Source organism: Lampetra planeri, chromosome 33 (assembly GCF_965212315.1).
Source record: "Lampetra planeri chromosome 33, kcLamPlan1.2.h2, whole genome shotgun sequence".
In the NCBI taxonomy this organism is placed as follows: domain Eukaryota; kingdom Metazoa; phylum Chordata; class Hyperoartia; order Petromyzontiformes; family Petromyzontidae; genus Lampetra; species Lampetra planeri.
The window spans coordinates 10969279-10988004 of NC_136139.1; the positions used below are offsets into that span (position 1 = coordinate 10969279).

General features: G+C 58.1%; 1 protein-coding gene across 1 annotated transcript in view; it reads left to right on the forward strand.

The window, feature by feature from the left end:
• LOC144729841 (uncharacterized) overlaps nt 1-18726 on the forward strand; it is a 105255-nt gene that overhangs the window by 29932 nt on the left and 56597 nt on the right. The window contains exons 7-11 of the mRNA XM_078610358.1: nt 250-326; nt 1156-1260; nt 3983-4082; nt 6370-6530; nt 8848-9060. Of these exons, the coding sequence (XP_078466484.1) occupies nt 250-326; nt 1156-1260; nt 3983-4082; nt 6370-6530; nt 8848-9060 (656 nt within the window). The remainder of the gene's footprint in view (nt 1-249; nt 327-1155; nt 1261-3982; nt 4083-6369; nt 6531-8847; nt 9061-18726) is intronic.

An 18726-nucleotide genomic window follows, 5' to 3' on the forward strand; every position in this document is an offset into this window, starting at 1 on the left:
GGGGCGAGCGGTGGGTGGAGCGGTGGGGAGAGCGGTGGTTGAGAGCGGTGGGGTGAGCGGTGGGGCGAGTGGTGGGGGTGAGCGGTGGGGGAGAGCGGTGGGGGTGAGCGGTGGGGAGAGCGGTGGGGCGAGCGGTGGGGCGAGCGGTGGGGAGAGCGGTGGGGCGAGCGGTGGGGCGAGCGGTGAGGCGAGTAGTGGGGCGAGCGTTGGGGCGAGGGGCGCTCACCCGCGTGTCCGTGTCGCCCACAGGAGCCCGGCGACTCCGCGAGGAGCTCCGCGGTTGTCTCCAGGGACACCCGGACGCCGACGTCGCACGCAGAGTCGAGGTGACGCCCCGCCAAGATCTCACGAGAGCCCAACGTCCGTTGAAACATGAGAATGATTGGGCCGGTTCTTGTCCCCCACCCCTACAATATTCAGATAAAGTGGGGGGGGGTGGCGGGGGGGGGGGGGGCTGAGGTTGACCTCTCGCGTGACGAGATGGCGGTGCAATGATGTGATGCTCGTTTCAAAAGATGAGTTGTGAATTCAATAGTGTGGTGGTGGTGGTGGTGGCGGTGCGATGAATTGTGGGTCTCTTAAGTTGGGTTCCGTGGTTAAGTGTGGCGGCCGTGATGAGGTTCAGCGACGCGGAGCTGGTTCCGTGACGAGGATGGGGGCCTCGTGACGAGGTGTCGGCGCTCGGCCGCGGGGTCCACGCGGCCGCTCGCCGTGTCACTTGTGGTGCCTGTCCCAAGAACATGGGCCGAACCAGAGCAGCCCGGTTAAACCCCCAAGCGCCGTTGGGCACGGCGCTAATCGTCGTCGGAATCGTCACGGGATCCCGCGCGGTGACTCACGCGCCGGGACAACCGTACATTGCCAACCGTAGTAATCGGACGTGCGATTGCAGAAGGTAAAGGATGGTTAATGGGAGGAATAGGAGGTGTAAGATTTTGGTTGGAGGAATAATTTGATGAATGGGAAGAGTGATATGAGGAGAGATAGGGTCAATACCAGAATGAATGGGAGGAGGAGCAGGAGGAACATGAGGAGGGCGCCTTGTCTTTTGACATCTCTCTGGAGCGTGGTTTTGGAGGAGGGTCACGGTTCACCCGCATGATGCGCACGGCCGTGCCACCGCTGCTGCTGCTGCTGCTGCGTGATGTCTCGCAGCTGTTTGCCCAGCGGCTGGGGGAGCTGGAGGGCTGGGTGGAGGCGGCCGCCGGCGCCCTGCACGAGTGGACGCCCCCCCATGACCCCGCCGACGCCCCGAGCCCCGTGAGCACCCCCCACCCCCCACTCCCCCCACCCGTGCCATCACCTTTCGCTCATTCGTTGATATATTCCTTCACGTTTTGCACCCGCTCGCTCGTCCGATCGCTTGCTAATTCATTTACTTGTTAATTCATTAACTTACTTGCTTTCTGATTCATTCCTTCATTCACTCACATTCATTCAAATGCTCCACAAGTATTCCCTCATTCATTCACTAATGCATTCATTCAATAATTTTATTCTCATTCCTCACTCGCTCGTTCACATTCATTCATTTGCTCGCGCATTCACTCATTCCATGGCTGTTGTGGCGATGTGGCAGCGAGCATCGGGGTCGCGACCTTCGTGACCTTTGTGACCTCTGCAACCTCCGCGTGCAGCTCTGAGCATTTTAAACAACTCGCGAGAATTACGCCTGGGCCCAGCTGTCCGTTCGCCGCGTGGGGATCGCTCGTCCTCCCGTCCGTATGTTCATCGAGAATCTTTCGTCCACCTTTTCGGATCCATCCCACACTACGGTTTATTTTCATTTAATTTTTACCATCCCCAGTGTCCCCAATGTTTCTTCTGACCTCGCTCCCGGCGTCGTGTCAGGGGCTGAATAATTAATTTGGAGCTGTCGCGGAGCAGGATACGACCCCGCGATAAGCAGATGTCACAGAGCTACCTCGGAGGTGCACCACCGGTCCCCAAATAGAACCGTCTCACTGGCAGTGACGTTCATCGCAGGACGGTCAAACCCCTACATTGTAATTCTCACAGCTGGAATTCAGCCAAATGAAGTTCGGAACCAAATTTCACCTAATTGAGGATTGAGCTGAGATCATCAACTCGCTGCAATGGGATAACCTGAATTAATGTGTCTCTACGTGAGTTTATGGGTCTCTCTGAGTTTATGGGTTTGTATTTGAGTCTACGGGTCTGTATGGGCGTCTATGGGTTTCTATGTTATTCTATGGATCTATATGTGAATCTATGGCTCTCTATACGAGTCTCTGTGTGAGTCAAATTGCCTCTATGTGGGTCTATGGGATTCTATGGGAGTATATGGGTCTCTATGTGAAATTATGTGTCTCGAAATGAGTCTATGTATCTCTATGTCTGTCTATGGGTCTCTATACGAGTCTATGGATTTCAATGTGAGTCTATGGGTCTCTATGTGAGTCTATGGGTCTCTATACGAGTCGATGGGATTCTGTGCGAGTCTATGGTTCTCTATGTGAGTCTATGGGGATCTCTGTGAGTCTATGGTTCTCTATGTGAATCTAGGGGTCTCTATGTGAATCCATGGGTCTCTATGTGAGCCTATGGGTCTCTACGTGAGCCAATCAGCTCGCTACACTTGAGAACCCGGTTCAATCACAGGCAGCGGCTGAAACCTGTAATCGACCCCAGGACCTCACCAATGCCAAAATCAGACGCCGACGCCCAACATAAAATAACTTTCTCTTTGTCCCGTCCATCCGCACGATATCCCCAATCGTACCAGCACTGCCGCGGAGTGATTGGCCATCGATCGGCAGAGGCAGACTTCCTCGCACCCTCGAAGTCCTCCCCGCCGCTCGTGCCGCCCCCGTGGGGATTGCCGCTGCCCCGCCAGTCACGAACCCCAGCGGTGTTCAACTTCAGACGGGGGGGGGGGGGGGCGGGGGGGGGGGGGGCGGTGCAGCGAGGAGGTGCAGGTGGTGGTGGTGGAGGGATGAGGTGGTGATGACGACCACGCACGCTCTCTCATCCTGTTACAGACCCGTAGCATCAGGTGGTGGCGGCTGGGGGAGGGTTGAAGTCCCGAAGCTCAGCACCCCCCTTTTTATAAATTCTCAAAATCAAGTCAGGAGCTGACCGCGTTGCTACGAGCCCTCCGCTTAAAACATTTGCTTAACGCTGCTGCCTTCTGTTGCGCGGAGCGGCGTTGCCACGGTCAGCGAGCGGCGCTACGAACCCGGCGACCCGAGCCCGATTCCTGGTGACGATTACCTGAACCGGTGCTCGTCCCGCCCTTAATGAAGCACCTCGTGCTGTAGTTAAACCATCTGTGCCCGGAGACACAAAGGCGGCTGAGCGTGATTCCGGCCACGGCACCCCGTCGCGCGGTGCCGTGCCGACCTTCGTGGGCTCCGCTCACAACAGCGCTTGTGTGGGGGGTGGGGGGCCACCGGTGTCTCTGCTTGTATGGCGGAGCCACGGCGCGGGATCGAGCCGGGCTCCAGGAGCGCCATCACGAGCGGGACGTTGTTCCTCGCCCCGCACGCTCATCGAGTCGCCGGCGCTCCAGCAGCGTTCGCTAAAGAGCTGTCCCCGTCGTCAATGCTAAGCGGACAGGGCAGCCCGCTAATGCCTCGTTTATTGCCTCGTGATTCACAACAGTCTACTCCTAAACGATTGAGATAAGCTCCACGGCGTTAGAGTAATAACAGGTAAAGGCGCAGCCCTGCAATTGCTCACTGGCGCTACTGCTGTGGGAAAGGCCTCCGCCAGACGGAGCCACAGAGAGCGGCTAGAGTGGGTACTATGGCCAACTCTTGCCACGCTTGGTTCAACGTCTCGGCAAGCGTGAAACACACCCACGTTTTATCCCCGCCACGCGTGCACACGCACGCGCCATGCCTTAGGGAGACTTAAGACAATCGCACCGTCCCAAAATTATAAACATCAACAACGACAACAACAACGCCGATCTCCGCCGGTTCTCCCCGTGGGCCCTTTTCTTTTCTTTTTCTGGCAGCAGACGTTGCAGCTGAACCCGGACGCTCACCGAGCGGCGAAGGAGCTGGTGCTGGCCGAGGGGCTTGCGCTCCTCTCGCTGCCGCAGCTCGCCCAGTCCGGTGAGTTCCCGTCGGGCACAAGGCGGTCGCGCCGCCTTTGGCTCGCGGGCGCAGCCGCGGCCGCGAGCCGGCAAACCGTGAGAACAGCCCCGTCGCGAATATTTCAGCTTGCGCCCCGAGTCGGAGATATTAAACCGATGTGACAGCGATACATTAATGAGACGGCTCGGATGTGACAGAGGTGGGTGTGTGTGGGGGGGGGGTGTGAGAAAGGTGTCGTGGCCGGAGAAAACTGAGTGGCAGCTCCCTGCGGACACAGAGAAATGCTGCTCTTCGATTGTGTAATCAGCTTAATTAGCAAAGCCTCGTTTGTCCATCGCAGGTTGCTGGGCGATTGAGAACGCCGGTGTGTAGAGGTGGCGCCCGATCCGATCTGAGCAAAGTAACGATAGGCCGTACACTGAACCCATTGTGGTCGGCACTCATTCAGCGGAGGAGGAACGGCAACACGACACAAACTCCTCTCTCTCTCTCTCGCTGCTGAAGCCCTCTCGTCGAGGCCAGCAGCAGACCGCGACATTGGCATTTAGCTCCTGAACACATTGCCATCACACGCACGAGTAGAATAGTCGATTTGACGAGCACCCTGCATAGCAGGTGTTGTAGGCTGTGCGGTTGTGGGCGACTGTGGGCAAGCGCAGCAAAACCCATTGTTGTACTGCATTTCTACGCTCCCACGTCCATGCTCCCCGACCGCTAACCTACCGCTGACCTGGCCGAATAACTCCCCCCACTGGCTGCCACGGTGTGTGTGGGGGTGGGGGGGGGGGGGCCTCATCCAGCAGTGGATTGATCATGGCTGACGGTGTTGAGAGGAGAGGGTCGCGCCCAGCACGCTGCCGTGGGGGCCGCAGAGCCAGCGAGGGTGCCGCTCCCCCATTCGAGTTGTAAACTCGTCGCGACGTGGCGACACAGTACAGAGGAGATACAAAGACGGAGATGGATGAGGGGAGAGAGATTACAGACCAGGGAAGGGTGAGAGAGATTAATTCACTTCTTCGGGATAATTGGATTTTTTGTTGTTGATGAAGATTTCAATCGAGCTCATATTTCGTGCAGCCCTTTGGTACTTTCCCCGCGAAGCCCTTGATCTCTGTATATGTCTCTATGCCACACTTATTTCGCACCACCGTACGTAGCCAACCATGCTCTGAGGTGCGGGGGAAGGACAACAAACAATTTACAAAAAGCAACTGCTTGGGGCCCTGAGCTTTTGCCTTGTTTGCTTAACGCCTCATCACCACCCTTGGCATGGACGTCCGGGAGAGATGGTAGATGGATCTCTCCCCTCCTTCCCCCCCTCCTTCCCCTCCTCCTTCTTCCCCTCCTTCCCCCCCTCCTTCCCCCCCTCCTTCCCCTCCCCATCCTTCCCCCCACTCAGAAATTAGAATGCACCGCTATCCCCCGCGCACGTTCTGCAAGTTGGACCGTGCTACACTTTTGTAATTTCCTGCGTAATTTACATTTCTCCAGGCTATTATTTTAAAGTCTAGATTACATTTTATATTTTACTTTGTCTGACGAGCATTTTGGCTTTTTTTTTCATTTCTACTCAACCAATGACGATGGAGGGGGGAATGGTGTGGGGGTGGGTGGCAATACATTTTTTTTTACCAATTATGATGTCGTTTCAATTTTCCCACCGCAGTGATTAACGGTGAATATAAAAAAGGAATGAGTGCGCTCCTAAAAAAAAGTCCCGCTGGGCGCAAGCGTCCGTGATTTGTAAGTTGTCGACACTAATCCCGCTCGCTCGCTACCGGGGAGGCAAAACCGAATCTCTCCTCCTCCTCCTCCATGGCGCGGCGGCCGCGGTCTCCACTCGTCGCTAATTGGAGGCTTAATCGAGATTTGTCGCGCTCGCCCGAGCGGCCCGTTGCGTTTCTCCCCCGGCAAGGCCCACGAGTGGCCTCTCCCACGACGCTCTTCGGTGCCCGACAGGAGAATCAGAAACAATTTAGCTGCCTCGCGCCTGGGGTGATAACCCTATAAATTGCAACAGATCCCCGTGTTTTTTTTTTTCTTTGCACGAGGCCTCCGAATTAATGAGCGAAGATGCCGCCTTCGTCCGACGCAATTTGTCCACGCGACGGGGAGGCATGCGGCCGCATAGCATCGGGCGAAATGACTCCTTCGCCAGGGCGTGAGCCCTCTAATCACGAGCATCTCGCCCTAACCAGCGCTAATTTGTCGCCAGACGCTCTCTGCCCCGGCCGAGATTAAGCCCGTAATGAAATATTGATTCGCGATGTTTTCCGAAGCCACCCTCGCTCGCTGTGCCCCGCAGGCCTGAAGGGCGAGCTGGAGCGCGTGGAGCGCCTGTGGCGGGAGCTGAGCGAGGGGGCGCGGGGGGCGCGGGGCGACGGGGGCGGCCGTCGCCCCGCCGGCGGCGACATCCCCGGAGACGACCCCACCAGGACGGAGGGGACGAGGCCCGACCAGCCGCAGGTAACGCGGCAATGAAGCGGCGCCCGCCCGCTGCGCCCCCCCCCCACCCCACGGGCCCCCCACTCCCAACAAATTCCCAACCAATTTTAACGAGACGGCCACGACTGGCACGACTGCGCTCATTCCAAAGTTTTCCTTAACTCCTCCAATTTTACAGCAAAACGAAAAGAAATGCCTCCGTTCGGAGTTCAGCTGCCGTCTGCGACCCCCCTGCTTAAGCCAGACGCACCGCTGTACAGCGTCGTAAACGCGGGACGGGCAAGGCCCTCCCCCGCCGGGACGTGGGGGAAATCCTATCGCCCGTTCAATCGTTTCCGTGGCCCTGGGAGTGAGCACGTGCTGATTAATATCCTTTTGTGTCAACTGTGAGCCGGTGACTGTTTGTCAGTAATTATTGCGGCCAGACCCTAAGTGCGCAAAAACTGAAACTTTTTTTGAAACAATTTTTTAATTAAAAGAAATATATTTCCCCTCGACCGTTCGACATCAGCCACGATCCGAGGACCCCCCCCCTCCCTTCCCGACTGATTGTGATCATCGATACGGAACAATTGTAACTCGATTACGACCGCCGGGGCCCTGATTGGAATGCAGAAACCCCGAGCGCCACTCCTCCTCCTCACCGCCGCCACTGTCCGGCGCTGCGCGAAACAGCTGGAGCTAATTAAGGGCCCCCTGAGCCGGCGCAGGCCGAGCGGCCCGCGAGGCGAACGGCCGCGTTGGGTTACCGCCGCTTCAAACGCTTAAATTGGCCAACGAAAACAACAAAAAGGAAAACAGGCTTCGCTAAATGGCAGACTGTTCAATGGAAATTCCTAAAAAGATCAAATTAATCGCAAGCCACTTGCAAGCCATTTGGTCAACCTGGGGAATCATCATCAGCCACGATCAGTTCAGTGCTGCGTGAAAGCGGTACCACGATGCTACGGCGCTCAACGTCCGTCCGTCCGTCGCAGTTCAACTCTCCCGCTGCCTTCATGACCTCGGCCACGCGCATCCCCCGTCTGCATTTGTTTCGTCCATTTGACCGAACAATACAAATAATAATAATGTCAATAATCGTGACAACAAAAAACAATAAGAGACAAACTGAATCGAACGGGAAGAATTGAAATTAAGCCTCATGCGAAGTGGTACGTTGTGAGCGGCCCCTGTCTCCCTCTACCCCCCCTCGCCACCCCCCCCCACCCACGCTCTCCCCCCCTCGCTCCTCCTCCCCGCGCTCGCCGTCCTAAGCTCTAATCCGTATGCGCCGTCAGCTCCTCCTTGAGGCTGCCCCTTCTCCGCGACGTTCAATTTGCATTTCTTTCATGCGTGTGATCATTCCGAGCCCCTAATTTTGTGGAAAGCTTTCCGCGTCTTCGCAAGATAATTTCGTTTTTTTTTTCTCACGAGTGATTGAAATTTCCACGTCTCCCCCGCTCGGACGTCCGTTTGATCCTCGGTCCTCCTGCCCGCGCGCGCTCGCCGTTGCGCCGATGTTAAAATAAATATACGCCCGCGGCTTCCTCCCCTCTCGCTCGCCCGCGAGTCTCTCCGAGAACGCCGCACGTGCGTCGAATTTTCTTTCGCGCCGTACATAGCCAGCCGAGCTAATCTAAGGCGGGGCTTTTCTCGCCAACACACCGGTGTGCTGAACTAGTCACGAATTGGCACGTTTCGTCTACGTGACAAACCTTGCTGATTGGCTGTGTCGGGTGGTGGCGCTGCTGGAATGCTCGACATCAAATGTACATATTGCCCGCCAGAACACGTGGTTCAGAAATACGGACGTTGACAAGGAAAGTGACACGGCTACAAAAAACAAATGTGCGCAGGGAAGCACAGAATCGCACTGAGAGACAGAAAGTCGAGCACCTTGATGAGAGACATCGCCACATTGAGCGTTAAGCAAAGTGAACGGGGCTTTGGGTACGGGGGGGAACGGTGGCCGGAGGTCGAGACTACCCATGGAGTGGCAGCCAACGTAGGGAACGCGCCCCAAACGACGTTTCGCCGTGGCGATGGATCAATCCGCTGCTGAATGAAGGCCTCCCCAGGCCGTCATCATGTCAGTCTGGCGATGAAACAATCCATCGGGCTCCTGTGCACGTTGGACGTTCTTTCTCGGGTGCCCTCCATACATCTGTTCAAAAAATGTGTAAAGGGAGCGTGCATTTTGATCCTCTTCCCAAGTGAGTTAACGTTTCTAGGAGCACCCAAGGAATATGAATCTGTCCATTCGATTTTTCAATAAAAATAAAAAAAACCTCTAGCCCAGTAACTCAGACTAAGTCAGGGACGGGTTGTCAACTCGATTGTTTTGTCTTTGTGGTAGGAAAATGGCCCGGAAGCATCCGAGAAGCGGCTGCAGTGGCAGGAAGTCGACATCGCCGTCTCTACGGAGGAGGGGGACGAGGAGGAGGACGAGGAGGAGGAGGCCACGATGCGCGACCTCTGGGCCTGGTTGTGCAACGTGGACGAGGCCCTGGCGGGGGCGGCTGGGTGGGGCCCCCTCGCGTCCCCACGGCACCACCAGAGCCTCCTCAAGGTCAGGGATCTGTCCCCACGCGAGCGCCCGCCCACGTGGCCTTATGGACGCAATGCCCGTGTCCCGTCATCGCTCTTACGTTGATGATGCTGCTGCTGCTGCTCCCGTGGTGACTGCTGCTCTTGGTGACTGCTCCCGTGAGCGTCACTCGCTGGTTCTGCCAGGCACACCGCGCTGTGTTCGTCCACCACACTGCAGCTCACAGCAACACAACAACAACAATAATAATACCACGTATAAAGCAGCTTTAATCAAGGCTCTCAAAGCCCTGCACAAGACACAGCAGCAGACACGTATCTACCCATTCACCACCAACTCACCCATCCACTCACTCACCCACCCATCCATTTACTCACTCACTCACCCACCCACCCATCCATTTACTCACTCACCCAACCCACCCACCACACTTCCGGCCACAACACTTCTCTGTCTGCTGCTTTCCGTGCACTGCTGCTGCACTCTGGAATTCACCTCCTCCCATCATCATCATCATCACTGTCGTCGTTGTCATCTCTTGCCGCAGGTTCTCATAATAATCATAACGATGACCTTACTCAGTGCAAGCATCGTCCTGGGTGAATTACGTTGCATTGAATCGGGTGAGGTCATCTCGTCTATCACACCTGCCACAGTGCCGTTTGTCGCCGGCCACTCGGCGCTTTGCGCTAAATAGCCGTGACGCTCCGCCTGGCAGGGGCGGTGCGCGGTTCCGCACGACGCCGCTCGTTCGCCCCGAGGGGTCGTGCCACCCGTAGCAGCGTCGCACGCGGCCCGGTCGCCATGCACGCTGATTGGGCCTCATCACCACGGCTGATTACTCCGAGCGTCCAGGATTGTTTCAGCGCAATCAGTTGGCCGGGGGGAGGGGGGAGGGGGGAGGGGGGCGGCATTGGGGTGGGGGGGGTCGACGCCGCCTCTCTCTACGATCAGCGCGATCGCCCCGGCGCTTCTCGGGGGGTGTCACGGCGGGTCAGCCGCGCCGCTTCGCCGACACACCGAGCCGCCACCGCCGGTGTCTCCGCGTCAATCGGCGCGTGGCGGCCCGGTGCGGCTGATGGAGGAGAGGGGGGGCAGTGGAAGCGGGAGTGGGAGGTGCGGGCGGTGAAGGTTGAAGAAGCCGCCGCCGCTGCTTCACCTGCCGTGCCGAGAGGTGGAACCGGCGACCTCTCGTTCACCCGTCGTGAGAACGCCGCCGTCCGTGAGCGACACTTTATTCAAAACGTAGCAACCGCGTCTCGTCGCTCATCGTCTTCCCAGCTTCACGACGTTTTGTCAACGTTGGCGATTTACCCGCCCCCACCGCCCCCACCGCCCCCCCCAGCCCCACGCTCGCCGTGGTCGTCGCGGTTACCACAAGTCACCGTGGTCGTTCTTTCGAACTGCTTTTTTGTGTTTAGTTTGTTTCCTTACATACGCACCTCCGATGAGCACGGTTGGCTACGTACGGTGCGAAAGAAGTTCAACATACAGTCCATACATGGTTTCTGTGGTCATCATTACCATGGTCGTCATAGTTACCGTGATTGTCATGGATACTTTGGTTGTCACGGTCAACGCAGTCGATATAATTGTCATGGTTACTGCGCTGCTCATCATTTCTGTGGTCACGGTGGTCTTTTAGAGAGCGCCTTGTCATGGTTACCACGGTTGTCATGGTAACTACAGTCATCGTGGCTACCGTGGTTGCCACAATCACCACGGTAACCTCGGCCACCGAGGTCTCTCCCCGGGTTGCCACGGTAACGCGCGGCACGTCTAATTCTCGCGCTCCGCCGTGACGCGAGTTCCGCGAGATTCTTACCGAAGCTCGACAAACCGAGCAGATGGGCAAGTTTTTTTTTTTAATCAGGAACCACAAACTTAGAACAACAAAAAAATTAAGAAATGTGTTCCTATCTGGATACGTCGACGGAGCCGTGATCAAAGCAGGCGCCGCCCGCTCGCTCTTCATCCCCCCCCCCCGTGCATCGTCGCCTCCCCCCTCAAGAGCTGCCGCGGACGAGAGCCGGCGGACGTTCGATGATTAGTTTTACTCTTTGAGGTCGACGAGTGTGAAGTCGAAACGTGGATCGCTCGGCCCAGGTGTTGCTGTGATGTGCCGCCCCCTCCCCCTCACCCCCCCATCCACACCCCCCTCTCGATTCCCACCGAGTTCCGCCTCCCAATCACCGCTGGCCGCGCCGTCACCCAGACGGCCCCCCGCGCCGCCCCTCATTGCGGCGCGAATCAGGCGTGGCTTCGTTCTTCTTTGTACGAACACGCACGGTGGCCGTTCCCGTCGATCCACTGCTGGATGAAGGCCTCCCCCCGCACGCCCCGTGCTTGGCCGCGCCCGCCGGTGCCGGCCCGGCGAAGGCAGCCGGGGGAGCGTCGAGGCCGGGGGAGCGTCGAGGCCAGGGGAGCGTACGGGCGCAGTACAGCGGCGGACGCGGTCCGCGCGCCGGGCCTGTGACGCTGTGGACAACAATCGACCGCGTGCCCGAGACTCTTGGTGCGAGAGCTGTCAGCGGTGCACGGCGAGAGATCTTGGAAAAGTTAGATTTTTTTCACCGAGTGTGTAGAGAAAAAAAAAGGTGGATACTTGATCACGGGTTCCTCCGGTTTTTCCGGTTTTTGCCCTCCTTAGAAAGGTGCGTTCAGATGATTTGGCTGCTACTATAAATTCCCACGTTTGATGATGATGATACAAGCCACTTCGATGAGCTATCATGTATGGCCAGGTCGAGCTAATGGCTTAGTGGGCTTTACCTGGTAAATAAAATAGTTTAGTTTATTATCTGTGTCCCCCGGACCCTGTAATCAGTCCCTGAGGACTGCGCCAGGAGCCAATATTCCGGTAAAGATCATCGTCCCTACTCCGTATTTGGTGCTCGTATTTTTTTCTGCGACAAGACAATCTTGGTGTAAAATCTAAACGCGTTGGTACGTCAGCCCACTTTCCAGACTCGCTGGGCTTTCAATGCGGCTTTACTCCGGTGCTCAATCTGTTCTAACCCATGCAGCGTCTACCCATAACCCCTAACTCCTCACCCTAACCCAGGTGGGGGGGGGGGGGCATGACTATTTGGTCGGAAACAAAATAATAATGAAAACCGGGCGGTGGAAGGAGGAATACTCACCGAATAGTAGCAAAATAAACACATTCCTCAAGAAGGAAACATCTTAAAAATCGGTGACGTTTTGGGCAACGACCCTTCCCCAGCTACAATCGCGCCCGCGAATCGCGCGGGAACCTCGCCCAGCCGTTGTCTCCGCGTCAAGTCGCTTTGCGTGAATCCCCGCGAGCTTTTCGGCCGCGGCGAGGAATTTGGCGACGCGTCCATCGCGGCCGCGGCTCTGCGTCCATCGCGGAGCATCGCCACGAGGACGCGGAGACGCCGTCCCCCCGCTCGCTCGCTCGGCTCCGGTTCAAGCGCCGGGGCGGTCGGGCGCCTTTGAAGCCGCCTCCCCTTTCATTCCGACTCCGCGGACCCGCGTTTCTCCACCACCTCCTCGTCAATGCGGCCACTGTAGCACTTGGCTCGCCGAATATATTTTCTGAGGTCATCCCAAGGTTTGCGCGGATTCCATTTTTCATCCAGCGGCGAGTTTCCACCCCCCCCCCCCTCCCCAGCAAATTATTTCCTTTGCCTCCACCGCTCCAACCCCCCCCTCCCCTCGCCGCCCAACCGGCCCAGCACTGAGCACCCGAACGCGGCTTCAGTCAGTTCTGAATCGCGCCAAAGCGGCCGACGATCCTGGGACAAACGAGCGCAGCCCTGGCGCTAACCTTTAACCCTTAACCCGGCTGCACCACCCTCGCCCCGGCGCTGCGCTGGAGACTGCAAAGGCGCCGGGCGCTGTCGTTGAACATTCTCTCCGCCGCCAGGTCTCGTTCCGCCGCGTTAATTTCGCGCCGGATAAGGATGCGGAGCGGCAGAGGGGGGCACCACGGCGGCGAGAAAGTTAACTACCTCGCCTGGTATACAGGAGGTCGTGGGTTCGATCCTGACTCTGGCGCCTGTATATTTGGAGTTTGCATGTCTCTCTCTCCCTATGCTCGCGAGGATTTTTCTCCGGGTCCTCTGGATTTTCCCTCCACATATATAATCCACGTGCGTTTAGAGTATTTGTGTGCTATCAATTTCCACGTGACCATAAGCCACTTGGTTGAGCTATCATCTATGGTCAGGTCGCTTCTGAAATATGTAGCTCAGTGAGCCTCACCTGGTAGACTGGACACAGGCAGAGGAGGGAGACTTAATTTGGCCGCCACCGTCACGTGGGCCGATGGGAGGAAGAAACGTGGAGCTCGTATGATGCACGCTCTGTGTGCACTTAAGTGGCCGTTATTCAACCAGCTGAGAGATGGTATTGAGATTCGTATCCTTTTGTTGAGAAGTCGCCGTGTGGCTCCCTGCCGATGCGTTCTTCCGCCGCCGTCCGGCACGATGTCCGACGCTTCGAAGGCTGCGCGTGCTGCGAGCTTCTTTGGGGAACTCGAGCAAAACGTCAGACATCGTGCCGACGTTTTGCTCGACGCGCGGTATGGCCCGAATATGCTTGCGAGAGTCTGCGCGTGCGTGCTTGCGTGCGTGCGCGTGGAAGTTTGCAAACACCAACACGATTCCGTTGTGAACTAATTTGACAGCAGCGTCAACTCCCTTCCCTCACATCAGCTTCCACCCCCCCCACGTCACCTTCCACCCCCCTACCCCCCACCGCCCCCACCCACCCCCCCCATTGTTCACAGACAAATTAAGGCCACTTCCCTGTCGATTATCCTCATCTTCCTCTGTACGTGTACCCACACACACGTGAGAAGGCGCAGCGTGAATTTCACGCCCTCGGCGTCGATCCTCGCACGCGAGGCTTACTACGTAAGCGGTGTGAAGACTCGCGCAAGATTCACACGCGAGGCTTACTACGTAAGCGGTGTGAAGACTCGCGCAAGATTCACACGCGAGGCTTACTACGTAAGCGGTGTGAAGACTCGCGCAAGATTCACACGCGAGGCTTACTACGTAAGCGGTGTGAAGACTCGCGCAAGATTCACACGCGAGGCTTACTACGTAAGCGGTGCGCAGACTCGCGCAAGATTCACACGGAGCGGTGGGCTCGCAGAGCGGCCGCCGGCTCACCGCCCCTCCGTGCAAAGCGACCATCGCCGCCGCTTCTGCGCGCACGGCGCCTTGGGCCGCGATCGCATTGAGACGCCGCCGCCACCGCAGCATAAACCCAAACTCCGACGGTAAACGCCGTGGCGCTGGGAGCGGCCTCCCCCCATAGTAGCCCTAGAAGAGAAACCCGGAGGTGCCTGCCTTCTGTCTGGAGAGCAGCGGCGGCGGGCTGCAGCAGCAGCTCGGCGCGTGCCGCGATTCACACGCGCGTGGCTTTCGTGGCCCAAGATTGCTACCCGCACCGCTCGGGGCCTCTGCTTCTCACTTGCATTGGCGACGCCTGTGGACACGTGCGCGGCCGATTATCGCTGTTCAACTGCGAGGGAGCGCGTCGCCGGCTCGCCACTCCGCATCCTCACGCGCCGGGCAACCCTCGAGGGTTTGACCCAAAATCCACCGAGCCAGGAACGACCGTTCATGCCCTGCTTCGTCGAGGCCTGTCTGGTCCCTCTGTGCCACATCCAGGCACCACTGTCCCTGCAGTGTCACGTTGAGGCAGCACTGTTCCTGTAGTGTCACGTGGGACAGCACTGTTCCTGTAGCGTCACGTCAGACTTGGCTGTCTCCGCACTGTTCAGCCGCCACACTGCAGGTCACAGGAGCTCACTCACTCACCCACCCATTCATGCACTCACGCACTCACTCACCCACCCACCCACTCACTCACTCACCCACCCACTCAATCACTTACCAACCCACTCGAGCACTGACTCACCCACCCTCTAGTTCGCTCACCCACCCATGCACCCACCCACTCACTCACTCACCCACCCACCCACTCAATCATTCACTCACCCACTCACTCACTCACCTACCCACTCATCCAATACCAATACCCGCCATTGGCTACTAAGTGACATGGCCTGTGCCAGGCCATGTGCACCCACTCACCCACTCACTCACCCACTCACTCGCCCACGAACTCACTCGCTCACCACACTGCAGGTCACAACACCTCTCTGTCTGCTTCCTCCCTTGCACTGCTCCACTGTGGAATTCCCTCCTCTCATCGTCGTCTCTTGCCCCCCCCCCACAACGATAATAACCTCGCTCAATTCGACAAACGCGCGAGCTCGCGACTGCCCTGCGACCTTGAGCGCCAATCAGCCTTTTGGGCCACTGCTCAAGGAACTGTGAATTAAAACGTTATTACACCGAGACACGCAATGGGCCGCCACGGACATGGAGCGTTATATCAGCTCATGCGCAGGAGTGAAATGGGAGCGGTAGCGGTGCTGGGCCAGGAGGGATGGGTGGCATCGGCATGGGCAGATCTTCGTCCAACAGTGGATAGAAACTGTCCTATGATGATGAAGATGATGATGGCAACGTGCATCTTCGTCTGCGATGACTTTAAAATCTCGAAATGCCAACAGGAAGGATGATGATAGTGCTGCCCGCTGGCCGTGTGTGCACAAAGACCAAGATCCCCCGTGTAGTCTTAACAGACTGTTGGGGCAAGCGCTGTTAGCGAGCACCTATAAAGGCCGGCACGGCACACGCGCGGGTGTGTGGCCAACACCGCCCCAGGCCGCCTTTGTCTCCCTAGTGGGGATGTTTTACACACCACACTCGCTACTCATTTGAGGCTGAGTCGACCTGGGGGAGACCAAGGACCGGTTCAAATATTCGCCACTGTTATTGTTCGTGAAAGGGAATTGAACTCGGAGCGCCGGGTTCATAGTGCAGCATGCTAGCCGCAGTGCTACTGCCCCACACGCACACACACGGGGCGTGGCACGGGCTAGACAAGAGAAGAGCTGATGTGGTACGGGAGGATGTGGAGTTGATTGGACTTGCCGGTGACTGGTACCAGTGGTGTCATGATCAGCCTCTGTGGAGGAGGAGGAGGAGGCTTGTGAAGGGTATTACTGGGTAGTTGGAGGCAGTCGCCCTCCAGCAACAACAGAGGGCGGAGGAGCGACGCTCACAACAACGAGCGTGGGGCAGATAATACGCTGCGAGTTGGCACAGCGGGGAGCACAGGTGATGCTTCTGCAAGTCATCTCGGTCGGTCAACCCATGGCGCCTGGGTCTGTCCCGTGTGACCTCCTGCCGACACTTCGCGTGGCCTCAAGGTGCACCTAGCCTGGCACAAGCTCCGTGGTGACGTCACGGCCGTTGTTGTTGCTGCTGCTGTGCACGCACGAGCGCACGCACGAGCGCACGCACGAGCGCACGCACGAGCGCACGCACGAGCGCACGCACGAGCGCACGCACGAGCGCACGCACGAGCGCACGCACGAGCGCACGCACGAGCGCACGCACGAGCGCACGCACGAGCGCACGCACGAGCGCACGCACGAGCGCACGCACGAGCGCACGCACGAGCGCACGCACGAGCGCACGCACGAGCGCACGCACGAGCGCACGCACGAGCGCACGCACGAGCGCACGCACGAGCGCACGCGTGCGGTGTTCACGGCGAGCGTTTGTGGCCATGAGCGCGAGTGAGGCCCGCCGCGTGAGAGAGAGCGAGAGAGCGCCTGGCTCAGAGAAGGAGCCACCCCCCCCCCCCACCACACCACCTCGTCAGCATCCCTCCCATTGACCTTGACACGCACCTCATTAGAATAAAGACTGCGCTCACCATTCATTGTCCGGCGACTTAATCAGGGGGGAACTCATGCAAATGCGGCCGCGCAGAAAAATAGCTGTCAGGGCCGCTTTGTGTCAGCGCCGACGCCTCTCTGTGCGCGCGCCGGCTCGCCGGGCCTGATTGGCGCGGCTCGGGAGCGGTGGGTGGAGGGGGGAGCCAGGGGGGGGGCGGCAGGGAGGGAGGCGGGAGGGGCGGGGGGAGGGAGCCGGGGGGTTCAACGCGCGGCGAGGCCCCTGGGAATTCCTGGACACGGAGACGATGGCACGGCTCATTTGCATGTTGCGAGCGCACCGTTCGCCCCTCGCCTCCTCCGCGTCCCCGCGGTTTGTCAACAGATGCGCGTGCCCCCCGATCGCTCCCAAGAGCCGCCGTGGCTTTGCCGTCTCGTCCTCCAGGTGGAGGGACCCGCGGGGAACGCCGGGGACGTAGGGGGGTGGGGGGGGTACGAGAGCGGAGCGGGGTCACGAAGCAAGGGGATGGAGATGGTGGGGGGGGGGGTCACGGATGAACGCGGGGGATGCAGGGCGTCTCGTATTTATCATCGCAGTTATTCCCCCGGTTGACGTCGGGCGGGGTGGGGGGAGCATTCCTGCATTGTGTGACGACGAATATCGAAGCGACGTCGATCGAAGCGGATTTACTTACAGGGTGGTGGGTGGGTGAAGGCGAAAGCCGAGAGGCGACAGATAATGGTCAAGGGCGCAAGATGCTGTTGGCGACCTAAGTGTGCGTGGGAAGGGGGTTGAGGCGACGCAAAATCACGTGGTGGTGGCGGCAGCGTCCACAGAGCGACGACGTGTTTGCGAGACAGGTTAGCGGGGTGAGACGTACCTCGGGGCACTGCCGTGCCGTACTCTCCGGAAATATAAGCGAGGAACTTTCTAACTTCCGCTGTGCTTGAAAGCAATAGTTGCGGCTGACAATGTGGCAGTGCGTGCGTGAGGGACCAGATCTCGAGAACTTTCATCGGCACCGGGCGTCATCCTTTCTGGACCCGCAGAATGCGGTAAATTCTGATCGTCCGCTCTGTCGAGGCTGAAGATGACTCCCGTCCTGTGATTTAAACGATTCAAGCGACAACGTCGCTACGCGTATTCCCCCGCGGGTATGGGGGGTGGCGAATGCACGCAATAAGTTTTATTCGTTTTAACGTCGGGCTTAGCTTCACGTTCCGTACGCCACATTTAAGAAGAGAAAGAAAACAGAACTGAAATGACCGAGAGGTGGGATAAGAGTGGTGCGTTTGCCCTCATCGGGCGTGGGTGGTGGTCGTGGTGGGGAGTGGTGGTGCAGCGGTTAGCGCGCTGCGCTAGGAACCCGGCGACCCGGATTCGATTCCCGCTCACGGCCAACACCAGTGACGATTATCTGAACCGTTCCTGGGCCTCCCCTAGGTCGACTCAGCCTCAAATGAGTACCTAATGCGGTGTGTAAACATCGCCACTGGGGAGACAAAGGCGGTCGGGCGTGTTGTTGGCCACCCACCCCCTTCGTGTACCGTTCCGGCCTTCGTTGGTGCTCGCAAACAGCACTTGCCCCGACAGTCTGTTAAGGCTATACGGGGGTCTTTGTCTTTGGTGGTAAAAGGGTCGAGGGAAGGAACCCTTACAATCCAATACCAACGCCCGCCATTGGGCCCCCTCTCAAAGTTAATCACGGAGCGGTCGCCGGCGTTTAGTGGCCAGAATTTCCCCTTGTAGCCTCGCGCTCATCCCAACCCATCACGGTTTGATAAAAAACAACAACGGAATTGCCGCTTTTTGGGAAGTCATTCGTGCTTGACCTGTCGTGACACCAGCGTACGTAATGGGAGTGTACATTTGTGTGCACGGGCTGGTAGGATGGGGATGGTTTTTTAGTTTTTATTTGTATGTTTTTGGGGTGATTTGTTTACCTTTCCCTTTG